We start from the raw sequence: 21,985 nt of genomic DNA on the forward strand, positions 1-21,985 counted from the left end.
ACTGGCCTCATAATCTCTCTCAATAGATGGAATTAGTAATATATTATAGCTTTGATTTTGGAGTGTTGTTCTAAAGGGTCTTAAGGAAGAAGTGCCTGATGTGCTCTACCCACTTAACTAAACATGATGCTGGGCAACCTGCTCTAGTTGATCCTGCTTTGAGCAGTTGGGTTTGGACAATCTCCAGAGGCCCCACCCATCTTCATCCATTCTGTAATTCTTTTGTTTTGTTGTTGTTGTTTTGTCTTTAATTACAACTGTATTGCCACTAGCAATATTTTTGCTTATGAACAGTACCTTCAGTCTTAAAACCTTGATGTTTCTTGGAAACCTCAACATGGAAATTATAACTCTGGTCAAAAAAGATACACATCTAAATAAGATTTAGTGTATGCCTGTTTTGCAGGTGATGAAGAGATGCCCAAAAGCAGAGACTAAGCTGTTGCTGAGACTGAAACAGCACTCTGGAATGGAGTTCTTTCTTTCACCAGCAGAACATAATGTTTGCTTTCCCCAACTTCTGTTTTTTACATCTCTTGGATGCTAGTAGGAAGTCTTCTTGTCCTCCATCCTTTTCCACCATGAAATTTATTTCCTTCTCCAATTCATGGATTTCTACTCCAGAATCAGCATTTTCACTATGGAAAATAAAAATAGTTTTAGCTCTCAAGCAGCTGCAGCAAGCTCCCACCTCAGAGCTTAGTTTTAGGGCCTTTGAGGCATTGAGATTCTTACCAATTTCACTCGTAAACAGCTTGTAGAAATTACTTCAATTGTATCAGCTCCTACCTGTATTACTGAGTAATTTTTTAAGATAATAGTATTAGCAGTGCTAACAGTGCCTCTTTCTGATTGTTTACATATACAATAGAGCATTCAGTCTGTAAGCTAGAGCATTTCTCCTGTCACGTTACCAAAAGTACAATACCTTTCCTATTACACTTATGTTCTTGTAATGGACCGTTTATACATAATTACTAAATTCACTGTGTAGCAAAAATGCATGCACTGAGTGAAATAAAACTGATTTTATATCAGAGCTTATACTAGTGAATTAAATTCCTTTAGAAAACTGACCTTGAGAAGCTGCTACTATGTATTCTTATTCTGCAGGGTAATTCTTGCTTCCTGAAGAACTTGAACAAAGATTGTGTCAGAAAATGAATTAATTTGTAAAATTTTTCAGTAATTCATGTCTATGTTCCTGCTACTCCTTTAGGACTCACCTAATATTTTATATTTTAGCAGTTAATATTTTGTAGGTACTATGTGAAAAAATCTTTAGATGCTGTGATACTTGGGATTACAAAACAATCTAAACAAAGCAGTGTATATTTCCCAATACGTTTTTTCCAGATAAGGATGGTAGATCTAAGTGAGTAAGTTCAGATCACTATCAGCAGGATCCTAAAAGAGTAAAGATGTTAATATGGACTGCGTAGTCAAGGACTAAGGCCATGTATTTGGTTGCTGAGCTGTGTGAATTATGAACATATAATTCCTAGAATGTTTGGTAATAACACCAAAATACAAATCTGGCTGGGCTGTGAAATTCTCATTTGAATGAGTTATTCTTAACAAGTGAAAATATTACATATAGAGCATGGAAGGAAGATTCAGTATCAGATGTGAAAATCCATTGCATGGAGAAACAGAATCAAGAGTGATTTATGAAAAACAGTTGACCGTAGTATCATTTTCCTGAATGGGAGAGTCATATCTTTGACACATAAAGGATCTTAAGATTGCTTTTTCTTGCATCTGACTATTTACAATTGTTCATGAATAAATAATTGATACATAACAGACCTTTAAAACTACGCTCAAAGAAAATGTATATGTTCATTAAGTCTCAGAAACAACCTGCTGAAATTTTGATTCTGTACAGTGAATCACAGTTTTTGTTTATGTTTTTGAATGTTTTAAGTTATTTGAAGCCAAGAAGGTGAGCTGAGATTGAGAACTAAAAAGAAAAGGAGCAAGCTTAGGTTAATAAACATTCATCTAAAAATAAGTGTTCATACTTTGCATAGCAGTATGTATACATGTTTATTTGGAGGTTGTCTATTTGTGTACCCTATAGCATACACATATTTTGAAACTATTCTAGGCATACTGAGGGATAAAGCAAGCAGTTTTGCTTAAATCAGAGGTTTTGAAAGCTGAAAAAGAGACGGTGGCTTTTTCCTTTCAGGTGCTTCTGTGCATATTGAAGTATTTTCAAGTACCAATTCCACCTTTCAAAGAATGAATTTTGTTTGAGCTTTTAAAGAATTGGACAATTAAAATAGAGTTGGGAACTGAAGTGGTGGAGTAGTCTTTGAAATGCAGTGCCCATCAGAAACATGCAGATCCAGTGTGCTTATGCTTCACTAGAAGAGGTCTGTACCAGAAATCTCTATTAAAAAAAACCTTTCCTGTTGGTTTATTTTCATATCAAAGATAAAACACAAGCTTTCAAAAGTGAGCAATGATTACTGTTCCTTAACCTTAACTAATATCGGGATGTTGTTTATCTCCTGACAATGCAACATTTTGACTGCACTTATGTTTTCTTTAGGACAGTAATGTACCCAGAGGAAGGGTTAATTGATGTGTGTTCAGATCTGTATGCCAGTGGCTCTCAGTCTGTGATTCTTAGTACCTGTCCTAAGTAGCTTACAGTGTAGCCCGGAAAAGAAAGTGAGCCTTGCATCTGCATGCTATTTCATTGGCAGTAGAAGTCTGAAACAGTTCAAGAACAGAGCAGAGGTGACTTATGTTCTTAGTGTATTTCATTCCACAGCATTTAACTATGAAGAACAAATCTGTTAGTAGTAGTTTTCTGTACCTCTCAGCATGCTTCAGAAAAGACAGCCATGTGTATGAGAAGTAGGATAGTAAATGTTTAGAAGTAGATGGGGCTTTGAAAGTGTAATAAAAATCAGTTTGAATAACTCCGAGTAAAAAACAAAAAGGAAGGAAAGAAAAGGAAAACAGAGGAGCAGTATACTGAAAAGCTGCTTGTAATCCAGTGGGCTCCCATGACTCACCTACCATATTTCTAAAACATTTGTTTACATATAAGGGTTTCTAAATACATGAATTACCCATCCATACTGTCTGCAACTACTTTACTCTTTTAAGGTCCTAGTGCTATTTGCACTGTCTTGGAAGACCACCTTGAGTCAGTGCTCTAAAACTGTTATTCATCTAGGTAATAAACAGTTCACAAGCTGACTATTCTGTGCTCTCTCAGCAGAACTTGGGACATAAGTCAGGAGGAAGGGAAGGGGCCAGGAGACTCTTGATCTGCTGGCTGGTTCTTAGGATTTCTGTGTACCTGAGCTGCTTTGTTCCATGTTGGTTTCAGCACTGAGATTCTAAGTATTGGCAGCCTTGTTAGAGACATAGCCATCCTTTTCAAAGGCACTCTGAAGGCGCCACCATTTTCAAAAGGAGGAAAAAGATAGAGACAGAGATCTGACTGTTCCTTTAAACAGTTTGTACTGGATTTGGAAGTGTAGTGTAAGTGGCAAACAATATATTCAACTTAGTTTCAGGATTAAATGAAAAGAGCAGTTTAAAACGTGGTTGTGTGAGTCTTCAACAGTTTTTCCATTTACATTGTATAAAATATGCCTCTAAGTAAGACACACAGCCAGGAAGATGCAGGCACATGACCATAAAAGGCATCACTGAAAATGCAACATGGAAAGAGGCAGGTAACAATAATGATGGAAGGTGTGGATCCAAGTTTCAATAAAAATGACTTTTATATCAAGTGAAAAGGTCAGGCTTTATGTAAGCAAGGATTTAAGAGCCTGTGCTGTGTTATTACCTAAAGTAAAACCAACAGTTACAGCATTTTTTTTCATCTTGGCATTTTTTTGTGCTTAAATGTCAGCATAAGGTTTTTATTTCAGGGATTATGGAAGCAATGTTGTGGGTTAAACACAAAATGAACATTATTAACAACTGAAACATGATTGGGCAATTACAATTGGATAGTTAAAATTGATTGTAATGGGATGTAAAACAAAATGGACTCACATTAATTATAGGGACTAATGGTTGATTTTGTGGTCTAAATTACCATGCTTAAAATCATTTCAGCTATTAGTAAAATGTAAGAGCTTAATGCAGTTTACCATGAAGTCCACTATACCAAGGGAAAGCATGAAGGCTCCTGATGCTTATGCCTTCACTTTGATTCCATGCAAATATCAAATATTTGTAAAAGAAACATTGTTGATGTGTAAGATTGTAACCTTCATACTTTTTTTTTTTCCTGACATTTTTGTGAGATTGCTTTTGTCCAAATAAAGCATGTGGATCTGACATTTTGGATGCTTTGGTATAAAAAGTCATCTTTGTCTACATGCAGCTAGCAAAACTTTTGAATTTCAGACAGTTTTCATTGATGTGAAGATTGCTTTGCTTGCAGGCAGCTCTGGAGTGACCCCTCCTGTACCCCACATAGCCCTGGAGTGGATGGAGCTTTTATCATGTTGGAGAAGTACACTATTTTAAATGGGGAGAATTCCAGTGTTGTCTCCAAGGTGAAGTCATGATCTTGTATAATAAAGCACATAAAACTTGATAGTTACAGTACACACTATAGTCCATTCTGAGACTGAGAGCAAAGGAAAAATGTCACAGTCAGTGAACACAGGTAGTAGACAGTGAATCAAGAACACTTACTGAAAAAAGGACCACAGATGTAGTGTAATGCATTGATACATGCTGTAACCAGAAGTTCTCCTTTTCAGTTGGAGATTTTTTTATAACCAAACAACAGGAACATACAGAAGAAAAGTGCTAGAATATGTTTTACTTCAGTACAGTATGTATTTTTTATACAGTGAAAGCTTTTCTTCTGCAAGTTCTGCTTAGTAGCTCTTTCTCTTTATTTAACCAAGGGATGTGCTACCTCCAGAGAGGAGTCAGACAAACTGAAACATTCATGTTCAGTGTAATTGGACATATTTGTTCTTACAGCAGAGGTAAGGGAGAGACATTTTTATGCTCTTAGTTTGTTAAAGCTAAACACTACTCATAGTCTGAAACCTAATATTCTGTACTAATGTGTGCTTGTGAAGCCACCTGCTCACCTTTGCTGCACAGTGAGCATCTCTGTCTTTGCAAATTGGATTTTTTCAATTCCTTTTTGACACATTTCATTTGCCCCTCAGGGGTGCACATATCACTTGTTAGAAATACATTCATCAATAGGTGACACGATGCTGTCCTCACAGTCTGTAAGGAGAACAAGTGAGTTAATGAATGAAGAGGTTAATGAATGAATACATTAATAAATTTACCTTTAACCTCTGGAGATTGCAGTGTAAGTTTTAATTCTGTAAACAAGTGCATAAAAGCCTCACAGTCTACAACCTCAGGGTCACTTCCTTATACTTACAAAACAAAAGAAAAATCCAAAACACAGTTCACCATGACTGAGAATCTGCTAGGAGTTACAGCCTGGGATGAAGATAGGGGTAGATCAGGTCAGTGCTATACTTCACTCAGTTTATGTATTCACCATGAAGAAATTAGAAAATAAGGGAAATTCATGCTGCTAATTAAAGAGGGAATGCAGTTCCTTCAGAAATGCATTTTATAGATGTTACGAGTTTAGTCTGTTTTCCTCATGAAGCTGTAATTAAAGATACTTTTCTACAAGATGTGGCATTCTGAAGCGCTGTGGTGCAGAAGTGTTGATATTGTTACCGGTTGAGCCTCTGGAAAGTCTAGAGTGTTTTGTACATTTGGCTTTCTGCACACACTCCCCACCAGTAAGCTGTGTGGTTTCGACAGACAGTAAAGCTTATCTTCACCCATTTAAAGATCTGCAGAAAACATTTTTGTAAAACGTGTTAAACTTTAGGTTACTTAGGATTTAATATCTACAAAATATATCTGCAAAGTGCTACCAAGTTTAGAGCTAGGAGGGATATCCCTGCATATCTACATGTTTCTGTACTAGACGATATAGAATGCCTTAGGTCAGAAGTGCTAAAAAAGAAATTATTTAAATCTCGGGAAAATGAAAATTGAAGGATAAATATTGCTTCATTCAGCTCATTGCTGTCAGGTCTTACTATCCAATAATTGTATTTTTTCCCCTCCATTGTAGATTACCAGAATAATATGCCTTAATTCTCTTATCAAACGTGTGTGCCATTTCAGCTGTGCGTGGCATCGATAGCCTTTAGCATGCTCTTCTATCAGGTTTAAAGTTTGCTGAACATGTTTAAGAAATGTTTTAAATCACAAATTCACAAATCATAGAAAATTGAATATTTTGATTGGAGGAGCAACTTTTCATAGTTGCATTGCTTATTGAGTAACTCCAGAGTCTCTTAAGCAGTACAAGTTTAGGCGTACAGCGTGTACTGGGAAAAAGACATAAAAGCAGGCACTGTCATGACGTCTTACAGGATCTCTTGAAAGAAAGAGAACATTGAAACAGAAGACAGTTATTTGTCCAATAGTTTTCTCTGCTCCTGTTGTTAATTATTGAGAGCAGTTGTGATTGAAGAACATTTTTTCCTCTGTAACCAGGTTCTTTCTCTTGCACTCTTACCACAATCATAAAGCTTTGAAAAGAAACTTTAGACACAGGCTCAGCCAAGACAGGCCATTTCAGTGGCAGAGAATAAAGAAACTGTTCTAGAGATAAGGTCACAGCTTTCTTCAGCATTACCAGACTGATGCAGGCATGAAGATTCTGAGATTTTTCTCTTCCACCCAACCCCATCACTTGTGTTCACCTAGAAAAAGCTGTTTTGGGATAACATCCAGTGGTGGAAGCATTGAAAACCAAAGGGAATATTAGGATGCATGTTTTATATAGCCCTTTACTTCCCAGAGCCATCTTCTGCTCTGTCTTTCTTCTTTGTGTGTTTCCCTCTAGTTTACTTGGCAAATCATTCACATTTTTCTCCATTACCATGTTCCCTTTACTACTTTTAAAACTCTGTTACTTTGCTTCCTTTATTTCTGGCCATTCCAGCCTGTCTGCCATCAACTTCTCTTGGCCAATATCTTCCACCAGAACTATGAAGATAGCAAGAGAACACTTGCTATTGTATTGCTCATAGAAATTCTGTGTATAATTGAAGACTGTCAGAAATTTTTCATCACATTTCCATTGCCCCCCCAAAAAATTTATTGAAAAACTGAAATTATTTGCATAATGGCTTAGATTTCAGAAAATCTTCTACTGGAAAATTTCAAAACAAAATGCCTTTCTGTTTATATTTACTTAGTTCAGTTAGTTTTATTTTATTTACTTTTGCATTCTGGAGATCCAGCTTGTGCTGGTTTTCATTGAAAAAGAATTTGTGACTCTGAGGTGAAAGTTTACCAAAACTGGCTGTTAATAGGCTGTTCCATTTTATAGAATATTTTGAAAAGATTTTGTAATGAAAACAATCCTTACTTTCAAAAAATTTTTTTTTAAAATTAAAAAATCAAGTTTTGACCTGCTCCTCCCTCCACTCTGCAATATTTCTTCATTATTTACATTTTTAGTTCTTAAGAGCAGAGATTATTCTTTGTACAGTACCAAACATGGTGTGATTCTGTCTTTGTTCTCAAGATTATTCTGATAAATAAGATCTGAATAACGAATATTTGATACAGAAATACCTTGGGTGAGAGTCATTGTTCTGATTTATGCGGGAGATACGATCAATTCTGTCATTAACCCTTCTGAACTCTGGGACATGAACAATCCAGTACTTATGGCACTGATGTAGCTGTAGTAAAAATGACCTTTCACAGTCAGTTTTATTACATAAGAATCTATCACTAGGCCATGATATCTCCTACTGATGAAAGCAGTCACAAGAGCAGAATAAACTTGGTGGTAGGGCAGAGCTCTATGTTTTTGTAGTACTAAGGTATAGAAATTTAAAAAAAAAAAAAAAAAAAAAAAAAAAGGAAGGTTTATTTCTAAATGTAAATGACTGCAGAAAGAAAACTATTTTCACTTTTTTTTTTTTTTAATTTAACAATTACAACCATATGTTTTCTCTTAGAACTAGACTTCCCTTTAAATGTAGGACAACTCCATCATTTTTAAGAATTGCCGATGAAGTGGTCAAGACCTACAAGGCAGATTGTATTTTGAGAGAATTAATGTACTAAGGCTTGAATCAAACTCTGTTCCTCACACTGGAACAGATAACCACATTCCTACTGTTCTTAAAACAGAAAGGATCTCTTTGAACTCTATCTTTGAACTACTTCCACTGCTGAGTAACTTCTTTGCAAACATAATTTTGACATATTCGGTTGTATGTTATCTATACCATTTTGTATATGCTCATATAAAATAAATCGTTTATTGCCCTAAATTAAAGCTGTTCCTCTGTAACAGCATGAGATCTAGGTGCCCGATTATTTCATGGTGTTTTTATTGTTTTTATTATCTTTACTGAAATGAAGCCAAACAAAAGAATACCCTAGTAACTGAGCAATGTGGCTTCCCACCTGGTCTCCTGATAAATCCAGGCCATTATGGATGATTATGGCAAAAATATTCTACTTCGTTTCAAAGGACTTCAGGAGAGACAAATTCATAAGAAATTGAAAGAGTCAGCAGTTTCAAAGCTAGTAATTCCAAAGTTATTAATTTTATATATAAAGAAGTTTTCTTGCTCTGGCAGATAAATTGCCCACCAAAGCCAATCTAAATTATTTCTTCACAGCGGAGTGCAGTCACATGGATAACAATAAACAGTCGACTGAAGGTAGAGGCTTTTTTAGTAAAACATTGGATTTTGTTCTGTTAGAGGTAGGTGAATCAGCCCAGTAGGTGTTGTAGTGGCAAAGCTGAGCCTCTGCTCTCAGTGGGTGCACACACACCATAAACACACACAGCCACAGTGTCAGCACAGATGTAAGTTTGCTAATGCTAGATATTTGTGTGTGTATTTGTATAAAACGTGAATCATTCTGGTAGCTCAGGGTGTCAGCATATCCAGCAGCTGGCCAGAGACTCACTGATCTCCCAGTTGCTGGGGAGCCGTGTATGAGCCCAGAGGTCTGCAGTCTCGCCCAGAGCTCTTGCTGTGCTCACTGCCTAATCCAAGTGGAAGTTAGCATCCAAATGTATGCGGAACAGAACACAGCCAGAGCACAGGACTAGAACTTCATGAGGGTAGTCTAAGGTGATCAGGCTGACATCCCAGTCAGACAGGCTTACTCACCAGTGTACACTTGACCAGCCCTTTTGTTCCTTTCTGCTCCTTGTCTTCTTGTTTTCCCTTGCGTGTTTAGCCCAATCCACTTCTATCCCTTCCTTTCCCTGCTATTCCTCTTTCCACTAAATGTATCATAGTAAGCCTCCCACATTCCCCAAATTCTTTCCCCACTGCATTTCATTATGACTGCTATCCCTCCTTCCCTTTGCAAGGTGTACAGGGAAGGGAATTTGCTTGATGGACTCCTTCTGGTGGGTTCTGCACAAGGGACAATGGGCCAATTGTTTTCTTCAGTAGACTTAGGCGTAGCCGCTGCCCTGTGCCCTATTTTCACTGATTAGGTTTCCAGGGTTCCTCCTCCCTCCTCCCCGCCGTCATTTTTCATCCTGTCCCAGCTTTTGTATTAGCCTTTATTCATAGCACAGTCTAAAGCTGGGCTGCATCCTAAATTGCTAAAAAGTTTTGTGCTGTAATTGAAACAGATAATGGAAAGACAGTACAGTAACATTCTATTTTACCATAGCCACTATTGCTCTCGATGTTTAAATGTGAACTCTCAATGCTTAATTGACTTAGAGTGTCTGTGTCTGAATCAGCTAGAATACGCTGACTTCTTTTGCTCCTTGTGTTTTAAGAATTAAATTGTGATACTCCCAGCAATATATTTATCATGGAATTATTCTGTTTTCTTGCAGATAATCAAGTGATCTGACGTTCATGAATGAGAAGAACAAAATTTTTCTTTGCACACATGAACCCTTTCGGTAGGAAACTAGACTTTATATTTCATGGCTGTGCTATTTATAAATAATATTTTAAACTATCATAGTAGGATTATTATTGGGAAGTAGGGCTTAGTAGTTATTTGAGGTGAATTTCAGGAGGAATTATCTAATTTAAATTCAAATTTTCAGTCTTTAGAATTTTCCTCTTTACAACTTATGTTTCCCTTGTCTGTAAAGGAATACTATATGAATAAAAGTTATGAGATTATGGCTAAACATGCAGACGACCATAGAAGAAAATTGAATTTTCAGGAGCCATGAAACAAGTGGAAGAAAATTGCCATTATTAGTTAAATCAAGGTTTACAGTGGTGGTTTTGGTGATATTCAGACAAAAAAGAAAAGGAAAAAAAGAAAAAAGAGCTTTTGGTGCATTTCCAGTAAGAGTTCTAGCAAAGTCCTTTTTCTTCTTCTGTCCTCATTTCCAATCTGTTAAGGACAGGTGATGATAGTTTCTTGCAGTTTTCTTGACCTACTTTGTCAGTGTAGATGTTGAGAGTTTTAAAAGGAACTCCAAGCTCAATTCTGTAAAATCAGTAGGCATAAGTTAGGTTAGATGCATAAATACTTTGAGAGATAGTTCAGTATCTGAAGCATTTTCAAGAATATGGGTTTTTATTATTTTTATTTTTTTAAATATAATGTAAGTCTTTAGACTGAGTTCATCTCTATCTGTGAGAGAAGTTGTTCCATTCATCATCACATATTTACTGCTGATAAGAAAAAGGACTGCAAAGGGCCATTAGTATGAGATTTGTTTGAGAGGAACATAGGAATAAATATATTAGAAACTCAGAGGTAGGCTTTTCAGGTGAAATTTAAAGAATTTAAAGGTGTCTGCTGGTCAAGCAACACAGAAATATGAAATGCTTAATTATAAGAAGTCAGTTTGATGTCTAACCTGGCATTGCCAACAGAAAGTATCCTTGCAAAGCTGTCAACAAAACCTACATGCTAAAAGTACCTATCTGGACTTATTCAGCAGAAATGCAGTTCAGAGGCATGTCTGAACAGCCTGTCTTCTACACAGCTCACATGCCTCCATGAAGGTTACCTGAGGAACCTGTAAGTTGGAGGTTTCCAGATAGGCGTCATGGTGAAGGGGAAAGCAGAGTTCAGAACACACTGCACATCTACACTTCTAATTTGCAGTATAATCCCAAACCACCACTTGTCATTCAGAAACGCATCTACTGATAGCCGTGCCTGTGTCATGGTTTGGGACATATGTCATCCATGTTGACATGAGAATCTGCATGGGACAGCACAGTCATACAACACCTACAGTGTAGTTGAATGTATTCCCAGTAGGATTCCAGATGGTACAGCAAAAATTTATTCTCTTATTTATTTATATTTGGTTTCATACAGGTGTAGTTCAGCCTTTCAAGTGGTAATTTACTGTGGCGTTCTGACATTCTTCAAATTGCCTTCCCCCAGGCCTCAGACAAACCTTATTAATTGTTGTAAGTAGTAGGAATGTGAATCTTGTTTACTACAGATTGCTGAAACACTTCAGGCTTTAGATGCCTCTGGTAACAAAGCTTGTGATGGACAGAATGTCACTGGGAGTGGATGCTGTACAGTTGTTGCCCATTCCTGCAAGCCTGAAAATATCACAGATAGGAAATTTTTCCATTTGTGCTGAACTAGACAAAGAGTTCTCTGCCAATCCCAAGAAATGTATCTATCAGCATAGGTGAGAAAGAGATGCAAAGAATGTAAAAGCTGTAAATAAAGTAGGATGAGGACATTCTTCTCAAAACTCTGCTTCATCGCACCTGATTACACTATTTCTGTTTAACTTTCAGCTTCATCTAGCAGCATTGTAAGCAGCTTTCAACTCTACAATTTCATATTCTTATTAATTACACAATAATGTATTCTATAGTAAAATGTAGCACTGCCCACTTCTGTGTATTCTAAAACACTGGTAGCAAATTCCGTCTGCATTCAGATGCACAGTTTTCTGGGGTGCGATGAACAGCTGTTGAAAACTGTGTAACCCCCATGCTAAAAGGGAGAAATTCAACTACAATGCCAGAACGGAACAGTTTTGTTCAAATTAAATCAGAAGCTTCAAAAAAGAGGCATATGATTCTTTAATTATCGGTTACTGTACCCTTGGTTTCGCATGACATTCTGAGAAATCAGTGTCTACTGTATCCCTTATAAAAGAATGTATTCAGTTCTAAAAGTGAGGCATTCCCCACAGCATGTTCATTAACACTATTTATTCTTTTCAAAAATGATTTTCAAGGGAGATATAGGGAAGGTACACTTTCGATATAGTTATGACAAAGTGGACATTATTTTTTCTATTAAAGGAAGTATTTTTTAAAAACAAGAGGTCTCTTCAGAAGCCCTACAAACGATATCTGAATCAAAAATACCAAATACCAAGCAACCATGGAAACGCAGGCTCCAGAACAAATGGAATATGGTTAATATGCCTGGAGCCTCCTGGCCACTTCTCTGCTGCTGCTGACATTCCTTCACAAAGCAATGCAAACGTCAGAATGATGATTTTCTTAGATGCTTTTAAACACATATTTAAGAGCAAATAACTGGATATTGTAATTATTCTTTAACAGAAAATATTTTGAATGCATTTGAAAGCATTACATTCCATATGTAAAATAGGCTATCCAGCCAACTTATGCTTGTGGACTGTTTTCTAACTGTTAATAATTCAAGATATTTAAATGGCATTGAAACACCAACCAGAAAAGCAGACACTGGGTCATAAAGACCACTTTCCAGCTATAATGAACATCCATGTCATATATATTCCATAATAGTTCAGGAAAGCTAGGTGGGAATTCTTGTTTTTCAAGCCTATTCTGGGAGCTCATTTTTGGGAGGATGGCTTTTTTTTTTTTTTCCTTTTCTTTTTTTTTTAGTTTCTTTTGAATTAATTAAAGCCATTTATTCTTGTTTCAACATTTGGTAAAATTTATATGTTCTTTTTTTCCCCTCTTTTGATGATAATCCCCTGGTATGTTTATAGAGGACAGTCAGATCCTTCCATGGAATAAAAAGCCAATTCCTTAACTCTCCATCATGAGGCAGCCTTTGTGTTCCCTGTTTGTGTTAGCAGCTGTTTTCTAAATCTGTTCTAAACATATTAACCTGTTTACTTCTGTAGGTTATCCACCTTCTGTAGGAAGAGGGAACGAAGCTGTTTTCAGCATACAGATGATCAGAATTTTACATGGATTTTTTTTTAATGTCCCAGATACTACATGTGTGGCAATAAGTCCATATCCCTCCCCTCTTGTATCTCTCCTGTTCTTTTTCATAGCCATATCACAGAGGTGATTCATGATCATTTAATTTTTAAATAATGAATGATCCCAAGAAAAAATACTTGCTTATAAATGCACTAATTAAATCCTATTTCTGTTAATTTTATTCTTTGGGTTTCCAAAATGATCCTATTTTCCTTCTAGAGTGCTCTCATTCAGTTCTTTCTTGATAATGCTTCTCTGTTTCTTTGCACAGAAAAGACATGTCTCTAGAAGAGAATATGTTGTCAGTACCCCATTGGCAACCACAGTGTGAATCTCAAATTGAAAGTTCTGTGTTTTGCAAGCGTTCACCTGTTTTTTATAATAATAAACCAACTCTGTTATTGTATGTACGTGAAATGGTTATTGTTTACAGTTCATTATTTCACCTTTACTTGGGAAAAATATGCCTCAGTGCTCAAAATATTCTGCTTTATGTAACACCATGTTTACAGCTCATTTCTGAAACAATTGTGCCTTGTAGGTTTGTTATGGTCATAACATTTGCATGTGCTCACACAAAACCAGAGTTTATACTAAAGAGTTCTGCCCTGCACTGGCTGTGTATGCTTAGATCGCTGTGAGTGGGTTTAAAACAAACACAGATGCAGTTGTGCAAGGCATTGCTCAGATGGGTGCACGAAGTGTGCCTGGGTATTCAGAAGCACTTTGTCCTCAGTGAGTATGTTTTAGTATTGGTGAAATTAACTGATACTTTGTTTCCCTTTGCACTTGAAAAACATTTATGTTCTGACGGGCTGTAGTTTCTTAATTGCTTAATGAAAATAGAGTCATCTGATAAACCACAAAGAATTTTTCCTCTGCAAAGACATCTTGTTCTCACGCTGTGCTACACTGAATGGTTTTGAGCACAAAATACCTATATATTTACGTGTTAGGAGTGGAAAGCTGATGTAAGGAGTTACCCCTTCAGATCATTAATGTTTATGCTTTATTTTCCAAGAGTAAGGCTGGCTACCAACTCCACTCACCATCTCCAAGCAAGAAAGTGTATCGGTGGGGGAAGCAAGAGGTTTGCTTCCATTCATTCTGCCCTTTCTTCAGCCTAAGCAGACTGGGGAGCAGCTCGGCTCCCGGCCGCCCCGAGCTGTACCCTGAGTGCTGAGGACACCTAGCGGTGTCAGCCTCTGCAGGCACTGGGCTCCGCAGCCTCCGGCTTCACTGCACGTTGCCTGAGTTCTGCACTGCCTTTACAGGCTGAAGAAAGAGGCACGATAATCGCTCCTCATCTGGCATTTTCACCTGATATGTTAACTGTCGAGTTATCTACTTTTTCTGTGGTTTCTATTCTCTCTTCTTGCCTTTTCCACTTTCCTGCAGAATTAAATGCAGTAAAAACAAGGAGTTGAACACACAGAAGGAGAATCGTTCTTCAGGCTGGATGGTCTGAAATTGACATTACCAGTCCCGGATATTCAGAAGATGTGAGATTGGCTAAAAAATCCCAAACAATTATGTAAAATGTGAATATTTTCTATTTATGTTTGTTTTCAGAACCTTCAGAGTTTAAATGTGTAGAGCTCTTCTCTGTATCATCAAAGATAAAAGTATATTTTTGTTATTACAAGACTGACTTCTCAGGTAAATTAACATCAGACGTTAGAGCTTTAAGAACAGCATTCTGTGTTCCAAGATGCCAAATAAATGTGGAAGATAAATTAATGCACTGGAAGCCTAATCCCAGCACTGCTATTTGCTCAAAGGCTTGCAGAAAGATCTGTTTACTACTCTCCAACTCAGGTTTTCTTCCCCCGAAGTGAAAATGTACTTGTGCCACACCTGTTTGAATAATAACAAGAATCAATTAGCTGCAATTCAAATAGGACTTTGATCAAAATGGATGTATACTTCATGTTAACACTTTTACTTACTTCTGCATGATTGCATGTTTTTCAGTGAGTCCTTGATGTGATACTCCTTCCCAGGGAGAAGTGGAAATCATGAAACAGAACTTGATATCATCTGTTCAGATTATATTGTTACTTCCTCTGACTACAGTGGGTCTGACAAGTAAGTACAAAATTTCCAAGAATACTTATTTTCCTTGAAACACTTCTTTCAGAAAAGTCTGAGGCTTTACTTGATCTATCCTGACCATCACTGGAACCTGTGCATATTTGAACTGCTTTCTTTCAAAGTTTTGTGTGGAGGTCTTGAAAATGGCTTGAGTCCTCTTTTCTTTATGTAGTATTAATTTAATGATAATGTGGTGGTGATAATGGAAGGTATTCGCTCTCTCCCTATGCCCACTCCATCCTTGTCACCTTTTTGGGAATTAGCATCACATGAATAGTAACACTGTAAAAGATATGGTATGGAAATTTAATGAAGTAAGAGTAAACATACGTTGAAAAGCCACATGCTCTTCCTGTGAAAAAGTATGTAAACTTGTGGTCTATTTTCTTGCTGGAAGTTAATGACAAGTAATCTTAACAGGAAGTATTCTAAAATGTATTAGGATTATTATGGGACGTTCATAAAATTAACAAACAAGTTCAGGTTGCAGGACACAAAATATTGCATCCATCTTGTTGATCCTTCTTTTTATAATCTGTCTTATCTGTAATTCCCCCTGAATAGATACTTTTAGAGATGTGTAAATAATGAAATTTTGAATCTATCACAAAGCTACAAAGCTGATGGAAAAGTTTAATTCTAAGATGACCTGAAGATAAAGATTTTTGATGTCTTAGAAAATATAAACAGTAAATAGTGCATTTGATTCCATGCTTTTTCATTTATTCTGAAAGTTACTGAAATTTACTTCTGAAATTTAGGTAAAAATGAAATTTTCATTTGAAAGAGAGAAGTAAATGTATATTAGCAGCTGTTTCAGAAATTTGAGATAAAATATATGTACTTTTCTGAATGTCTTGACTTTTTTCCAGGAAGATGTATTTACCAAATTCATTCCTTAGTTTCAAATAATTTTATTCTCCTCAAGCATTTCATGTTGAATTTGCCATTCAGTAACCACTATAACAAAAAAAAAAAGAAAAAAGAAAAAAGAAAAAAAAAACAACACTGTCCAACACTAATATAACTAGTTGGATTTCTGCACTTCCCTAGGTCAATCATTCCCTGGAAAACCTAAGATAATAAGATGTCGTTCTCTAGAAAAGGAAACCTTTTCTTGTTGGTGGAAGCCTGGTTCAGATGGAGGACTTCCTACCAATTACACCCTGTTCTACAGCAAGGACAGGTAAAAAGTGGTGAATAAGTAAGTTATCAAGTGATGATTATGATAGAATGAGGGACTGATAACATTAATTTATGAAAGCTATTTTTTATGAATCCATGAAACTTCAGATAGCCAACAGGGACTATTAATGGGTTTCCCTTGGTAGAAAAAAACATCACTGTTACCAGAACCAAACCTTCAGCCTGCCCCTAATAAAACTCAAATGAGCTGAAATTTCCTTGTCTGAATACGTACAGGGAAAGATGTAATTTGCCCTTCTTATCAGGTGGCACACAGCTTTAATTTGAACAGCATGCTTCTCTGAGGTGGGGAGCATCAGGGCACCATGAGGGCTGGGGTCTGTGGGAGCTTCTCTGAGGCAGGCAAAGCAAAGCCACCAGCCAGGGCCCTTCCTGCCTGCTGAAGGGAAGCAGAGTAGGTAGTGGGGCAACCTCAGCCCCAGGCATTGGGCATAATCTTGGGGATGGGGACAGCCCAAGGTTGTGTTGGGCAAGGATGTCACCCATAGGTCAAAGCCAGCTCTGTGGGGCCCTTGTTTGGACTGCAGGGAGCTGTAGATGGGCCCTGCTGCTGTGGGCTGAAATGGAGTCTTGGCCAAAGGTGGGGGAGGTTGGGCAATTACAATAATGGCTGATGGTGCCCTTAGGGCTTTCCAAGGAGCTAACACACATCTGGAGAAAGTCTGTTTTAGAGATGTCCCTATTTGAATTCATAGTCAAGCTGTTGGCTTACAAACTGGGGTAAAAATCAGATGTGGATATTGCATCTCAAAACTTACTGGTTTGGTAAATCTGTGACACCCTCATACTGTTTAAAAATAGAATGTGCATATGCTTAGCTACTTTGCTTAACCTGTGCTTCTTAATATAAGAGCCCTTTCTTCCTTTAAAAAGAGGTCTCATAATATGTACAAGTAAGCAGGGAAGCTGAGATTGAATTTCATTGAATAAATCCAGTGAGGTTCAAAATAGATACGGTAAAGCCTCAGACATCCCTGCTTAGATTAAACCAACTCCAGGTTACTTGTATTAATTGATAAGGGTACACCTTTTAATGAAGTAACCACAATCAAAAATGAACCGAGAGAGATCATGTTTTCCTTATCTGCAACGAGCATATCTGTAGAACTTTTATTTTATGAAAGCCCAGGTGTTTCGATCTTGATCAGAATAGAACTTCTTATGAGCATTTTACATTATACCAGTCACAGCCCAGAAGAGTCCTGCCTGGAGATGATATAGATGCTTATCATTTTTATTAAATCTGATGAAACCTAAGTGTTGCCAAGCACTCCAGATCTAGGCCAGAGTTACCTTTCTTAACTTGTTGTCTCAGGTGTAGTCCTCTTACATTCATCTTTGCTTGGTGAATTGGGACAAAGCTGCATGGACACTGAAAAACCTTGTTACAGCTGGTGTATCAATCATGACAATGAAGTGAATCAAATGTGTTCCTGAGCCATCTGATCTATGCTTTGTGTTTCTGCAGTTCTTCACACCTAGAAAAAGTCTAAGTGTATCATCCAGTTCAGCTTTAAGGAGTACAAAACACTTTAAAAAAAAAGCTGAAGACTCCTAAGGTAGAAGACAATATGTAAGAGATATGGCCATGCTCACATTCAAAAGCAGATAAATGCACATTATTGAAAACAAAATAAGTAATAAAACACTCTTCTGCCACAGAACCCATCAGGTTACTTTCCAGTGACAGTGTGTAAAGAAGGCATTTAGCAATTTTCCTTCATTAGGTAAAGTGTTTAATATCTGCCTTTTAAACTTGCTTCTAAATGTTTTTTTAAAGTACTTTGTATTGTCTCCGGAAATTTCTTTTCCCATTCTTTTGGCAACACATTCTTGTGTATAAAAAAGCAGATAAAAACTTTCGTACTGAACAACTGCATAAAAATAGCTTTATGAGTCAATGGAGCATTTATGGTAATAGCATTTGACATTCACTGAAATGTTTCCCAGAGATGGGGTTATATATAGGCTTAAAGTTTAACATCTTAAATGTCTATGCTGAACTTAGGCCATTACTAGAAAATTATCTACTTTGATTCATTTCCTAAACTTTGAACTTTTTAAATCATTTTATTTCAGTGAAGAAGATATCTATGAATGCCCAGACTACAGAACTTCAGGTCCCAATTCCTGCTACTTCAATAGAAACCACACTAATTCGTGGACAACATATAATATCACTGTAACAGCAACGAATGAGATTGGAAGTAACAGCTCAGATCCTCAGTATGTGGATGTGACTTCCATAGGTAAAAAAAGGAAGAATGAAATGGAAAAAAAAAAAAAAAAAGCAACCTAATTTGAGATATATCTATCTTTTAATCCAACAACAAGTACTGGTGAAAGATTTCTTTCCTCATAATATGAAACTTGCTAGTGGAGGAGTGTTTATCTGCCCATGATCTGAAGTAGGTACCTCTAATGTATGTGCAAACCGCATTATACTTACAAATCAAGTAAAAGCATATTCTAGCATTACCTTAATTGTGGCTGAAAAATTGCTCCGGTTTCTAGTTATCTCCAGTATTTCAGTTAAGAGTCAGCTGAGTCTAAACAGTTTTGTAGGCTCCTAGCACTGCAGATTATCAAATTTTCAAATTAGGTCAAACTGTCACAAGTGTTCCAGACTAGGTTTTCCCAATGTAAACATCTTTCTGGTTTGTTGGCATTGCAGTCTTGGAAGGGTAGAAAAATATGCCTAAAACCTCACATTTTTTGTTTGTTTTATGCAGTATTTCATATTCTTAACTCCATTCTGTTTTCTGCATACAACATATTCTACAGTGTATACAGTCTTTTTGGCCACACTTTCATTTTACAAGAGCGGCTGAATGAAATTATGATTTCTGTTTCTTTAGCCTAACTAATTCAGAGTTAAGTCTAAGATTTGCTGATACTGTCTTAAATCAGTAGCCAGTTAACATTGTTAGAGAGAAAAGGCAAAAAAAAGTCTGTTGTACTGTACCTTCACAGGGTACAGTGGGACTGAATGATCTGAAATTAATATAATGAATTACAAAAACAAAAAACAGAAAGACAACGGAGTGGTTGAGGTGGTGCTGTGGTTTAACCCAGCAGGCAGCTAAGCACCACACAACCATTTGCACATTTCCCTCTCCCAGTGGATAGGTATTGTGGTTCAATGTGGCAGATTGCTGAGCGCCCACGGGCATTTGCTCACTCCCCACCTTCCCAGGCGGGCGGAGGAGAGAATCAAAATTTAAAAAACAAAGAAAAAAACCAAAGTAGAATTCGTGGATTGAGATAGAAACTATTTACTAAGAGAAAAGGAAAAGGAAAACAGTTATGACTCTATGTGCGTGTGTATGTATATGAATGTGTAGAACAAGCGAGGCACAAGGAATTGCTCGATACTTCCCACTGCCCAACTGGATCCAGGTTGTGGAAGAGAGCCAGAACTCCCACTCCCTCCAAAACTCCTTCCGCTTGAAGTTTCATACCATTTCATATGGCATGGAATATCCCTTTGCCAGTTTAAGTCAGCTGTCCTGATTCTATCTCAGCTCCTTGGACCTTTCACTGAGAATAACACTAGTTTTGTACAATGCTGCTTAGCAGCAACTATAAACCTTGGTGTATTATCACAGAATCACCAACCTTGGAAAAGTCCAACCATTCACCTATCACCAATAGTTCTCACTAAACCATATCCCTCAACACAGATGTTCCTTGAACATATCCAGGGTCAGTGACTCGACCACCTCCCTGGGCAGCCCATTCCAGTGCCTGACCGCTCTTTCAGAGAAGTAGAAGTTTTCTTCTTAGAACCAAAACAGCATCATATCAGACACTATCAGAAAACAATTCTATCCCAGCTGAAATTATGACAATAGGGAAGAGAACTGGAAAAATAACATAAAGTAGAACTTGTGGGTTGACATCAAAAACAATTTGCTAAGGCGGGAAAGGAAGAGGAAAGGAAAACAATAGTCATGATAATTGTGTATATTTACAAATAAATTGTGCACAACACAGTTGCTCGCTACCTGCTGACCAATGCCCAAACAGTTCTGAAGCAGCAGCTGACTCCCTGACCAGATCCCTCAGTTTTATATTTTTTTCACATGATACCTTGTGGAATATCCCTTTCAACAATTCAGAGCAACTGTTCTGGTTCTTTCCCCTACTTTCATTGTCTTGGTGGCCTTTTCTCTGAATTCTTTCCAGCATGTAAATGTCTCTCTCGTACTTGATGGGCCTAAAACTGGATGTAGTATATCAGGTGCAGTTTTTCCAGTGCTGAGCAAAGGGGAAGTGTCATGTCTCTTGACCTGCTGGCAATTCTTTGTCTAATGTAGCCAAGAATGCCTCTAGCCTTCTTAGCAGCAAGGTCATGTTGCGGACTCTTCCTCAACTTGGTGTCCACTAGAACTTCTAGATCGTTTTTTACAAAGTTACTTTCCAGTTTGGTGGCCCTACTGTGTACTGGAACCTGGGTTGTTCCTCCTGATCTGTAGGACTTTGTATTCCTGCTCATTGACTAACACGAGATATTTGTCAGCTCGTGTCTCCGGCCTGTTGAAGTACCTCTGGATATCTGGTGAGTCTCTCCCCCACATTTTGTGTCATCTGCAAATTTAATGAGGGTGCGCTCTACACCATCATCTAGGTCATTAACAAAGATATTAAACAGAATTGGACCCAGTATTGGCCCCTGGGGTACTCTGCTTGTTATTAGTCTCCATACTCGCTTTGCACCGATGACTTCTACTACCTGGCCTGGCTATTTAGCCAGTCCACCTCACTATCTGCTACTCCAGCCCATACCTCAACAGCTTGTCTAAGATGATCTCATGGGGATGTAAAAGGCCTTACTGAAGTCCAGGAGGACAGTGTCCACTGTTTTCCCCTCATCCATCAGGCCGGTCATTTAATTACAGAAGCTCAGCAGGCTAGTGAAGTGTAACTTTTCCTTGTTGAATCCACCCTGGCCACCTCTGATTTTCTTCTCTTTTAAGTACCTAAACCATGGTTTCCAGAATGGTTTCCAGAATTAGTTATTCCATTACCTTCTCAGGGATCAAAGTGAAGCTGACCAGCCTTTAGTTCTCTGGGTCCTCCTCCTTGCCCTTTTATAGAAGAGTGATACTTTATTTCCTCCAGGCTTCAAGCACTTATTTCTGTTGCCATGATGGACAGAAAATTATTGAGAGGCCTTACAATCACATCTGCCACCTCCCTCAGCACTCACAGATACATCAGAGCTTATGACCTTACAAATGTCCAGTTTCCTCAGTTATTCCCTGACCTGATCCTCTTCCACTGAGGGCACAGCCTCCTTGCTTCAGCAACATCTGCCTGAGAACTTAGATTCTTAAAGGCCAGATTTTCTGGTGAAGACTTAGACAAAGAAAGCATTCAGTACCTCAGCATTTTCATTGTCCTCTTCAACCAGGTCTCCCATTTCATTCAGCATGGGGACCACATTTTCTCTAGTCTTCCTTTTGTCACTC

General features: G+C 37.5%; 1 protein-coding gene across 26 annotated transcripts in view; it reads left to right on the forward strand.

Annotated features, from left to right (window-relative positions):
• The window catches only part of PRLR (prolactin receptor), a 175,010-nt gene that overhangs the window by 135,103 nt on the left and 17,922 nt on the right, over positions 1-21,985 (forward strand). For 20 of the 26 annotated variants that reach the window (XM_090132314.1, XM_090132308.1, XM_090132300.1 and 17 more), the window contains 4 exons: positions 9,890-9,958; positions 15,186-15,299; positions 16,359-16,491; positions 18,591-18,760. In XM_090132314.1, coding sequence (XP_089988440.1) covers positions 15,230-15,299; positions 16,359-16,491; positions 18,591-18,760 — 373 coding nt within the window. In that variant the 5' untranslated portion in view covers positions 9,890-9,958; positions 15,186-15,229. Of the gene's footprint in view, positions 1-4,426; positions 4,542-9,889; positions 9,959-14,609; positions 14,753-15,185; positions 15,300-16,358; positions 16,492-18,590; positions 18,761-21,985 lie in introns of those variants that run through there. The other 6 variants (XM_090132306.1, XM_090132302.1, XM_090132313.1 and 3 more) reach the window with 3 other exon arrangements.

This window comes from Phasianus colchicus, chromosome Z (assembly GCF_987193195.1).
Source record: "Phasianus colchicus chromosome Z, bPhaCol1.hap1.1, whole genome shotgun sequence".
In the NCBI taxonomy this organism is placed as follows: domain Eukaryota; kingdom Metazoa; phylum Chordata; class Aves; order Galliformes; family Phasianidae; genus Phasianus; species Phasianus colchicus.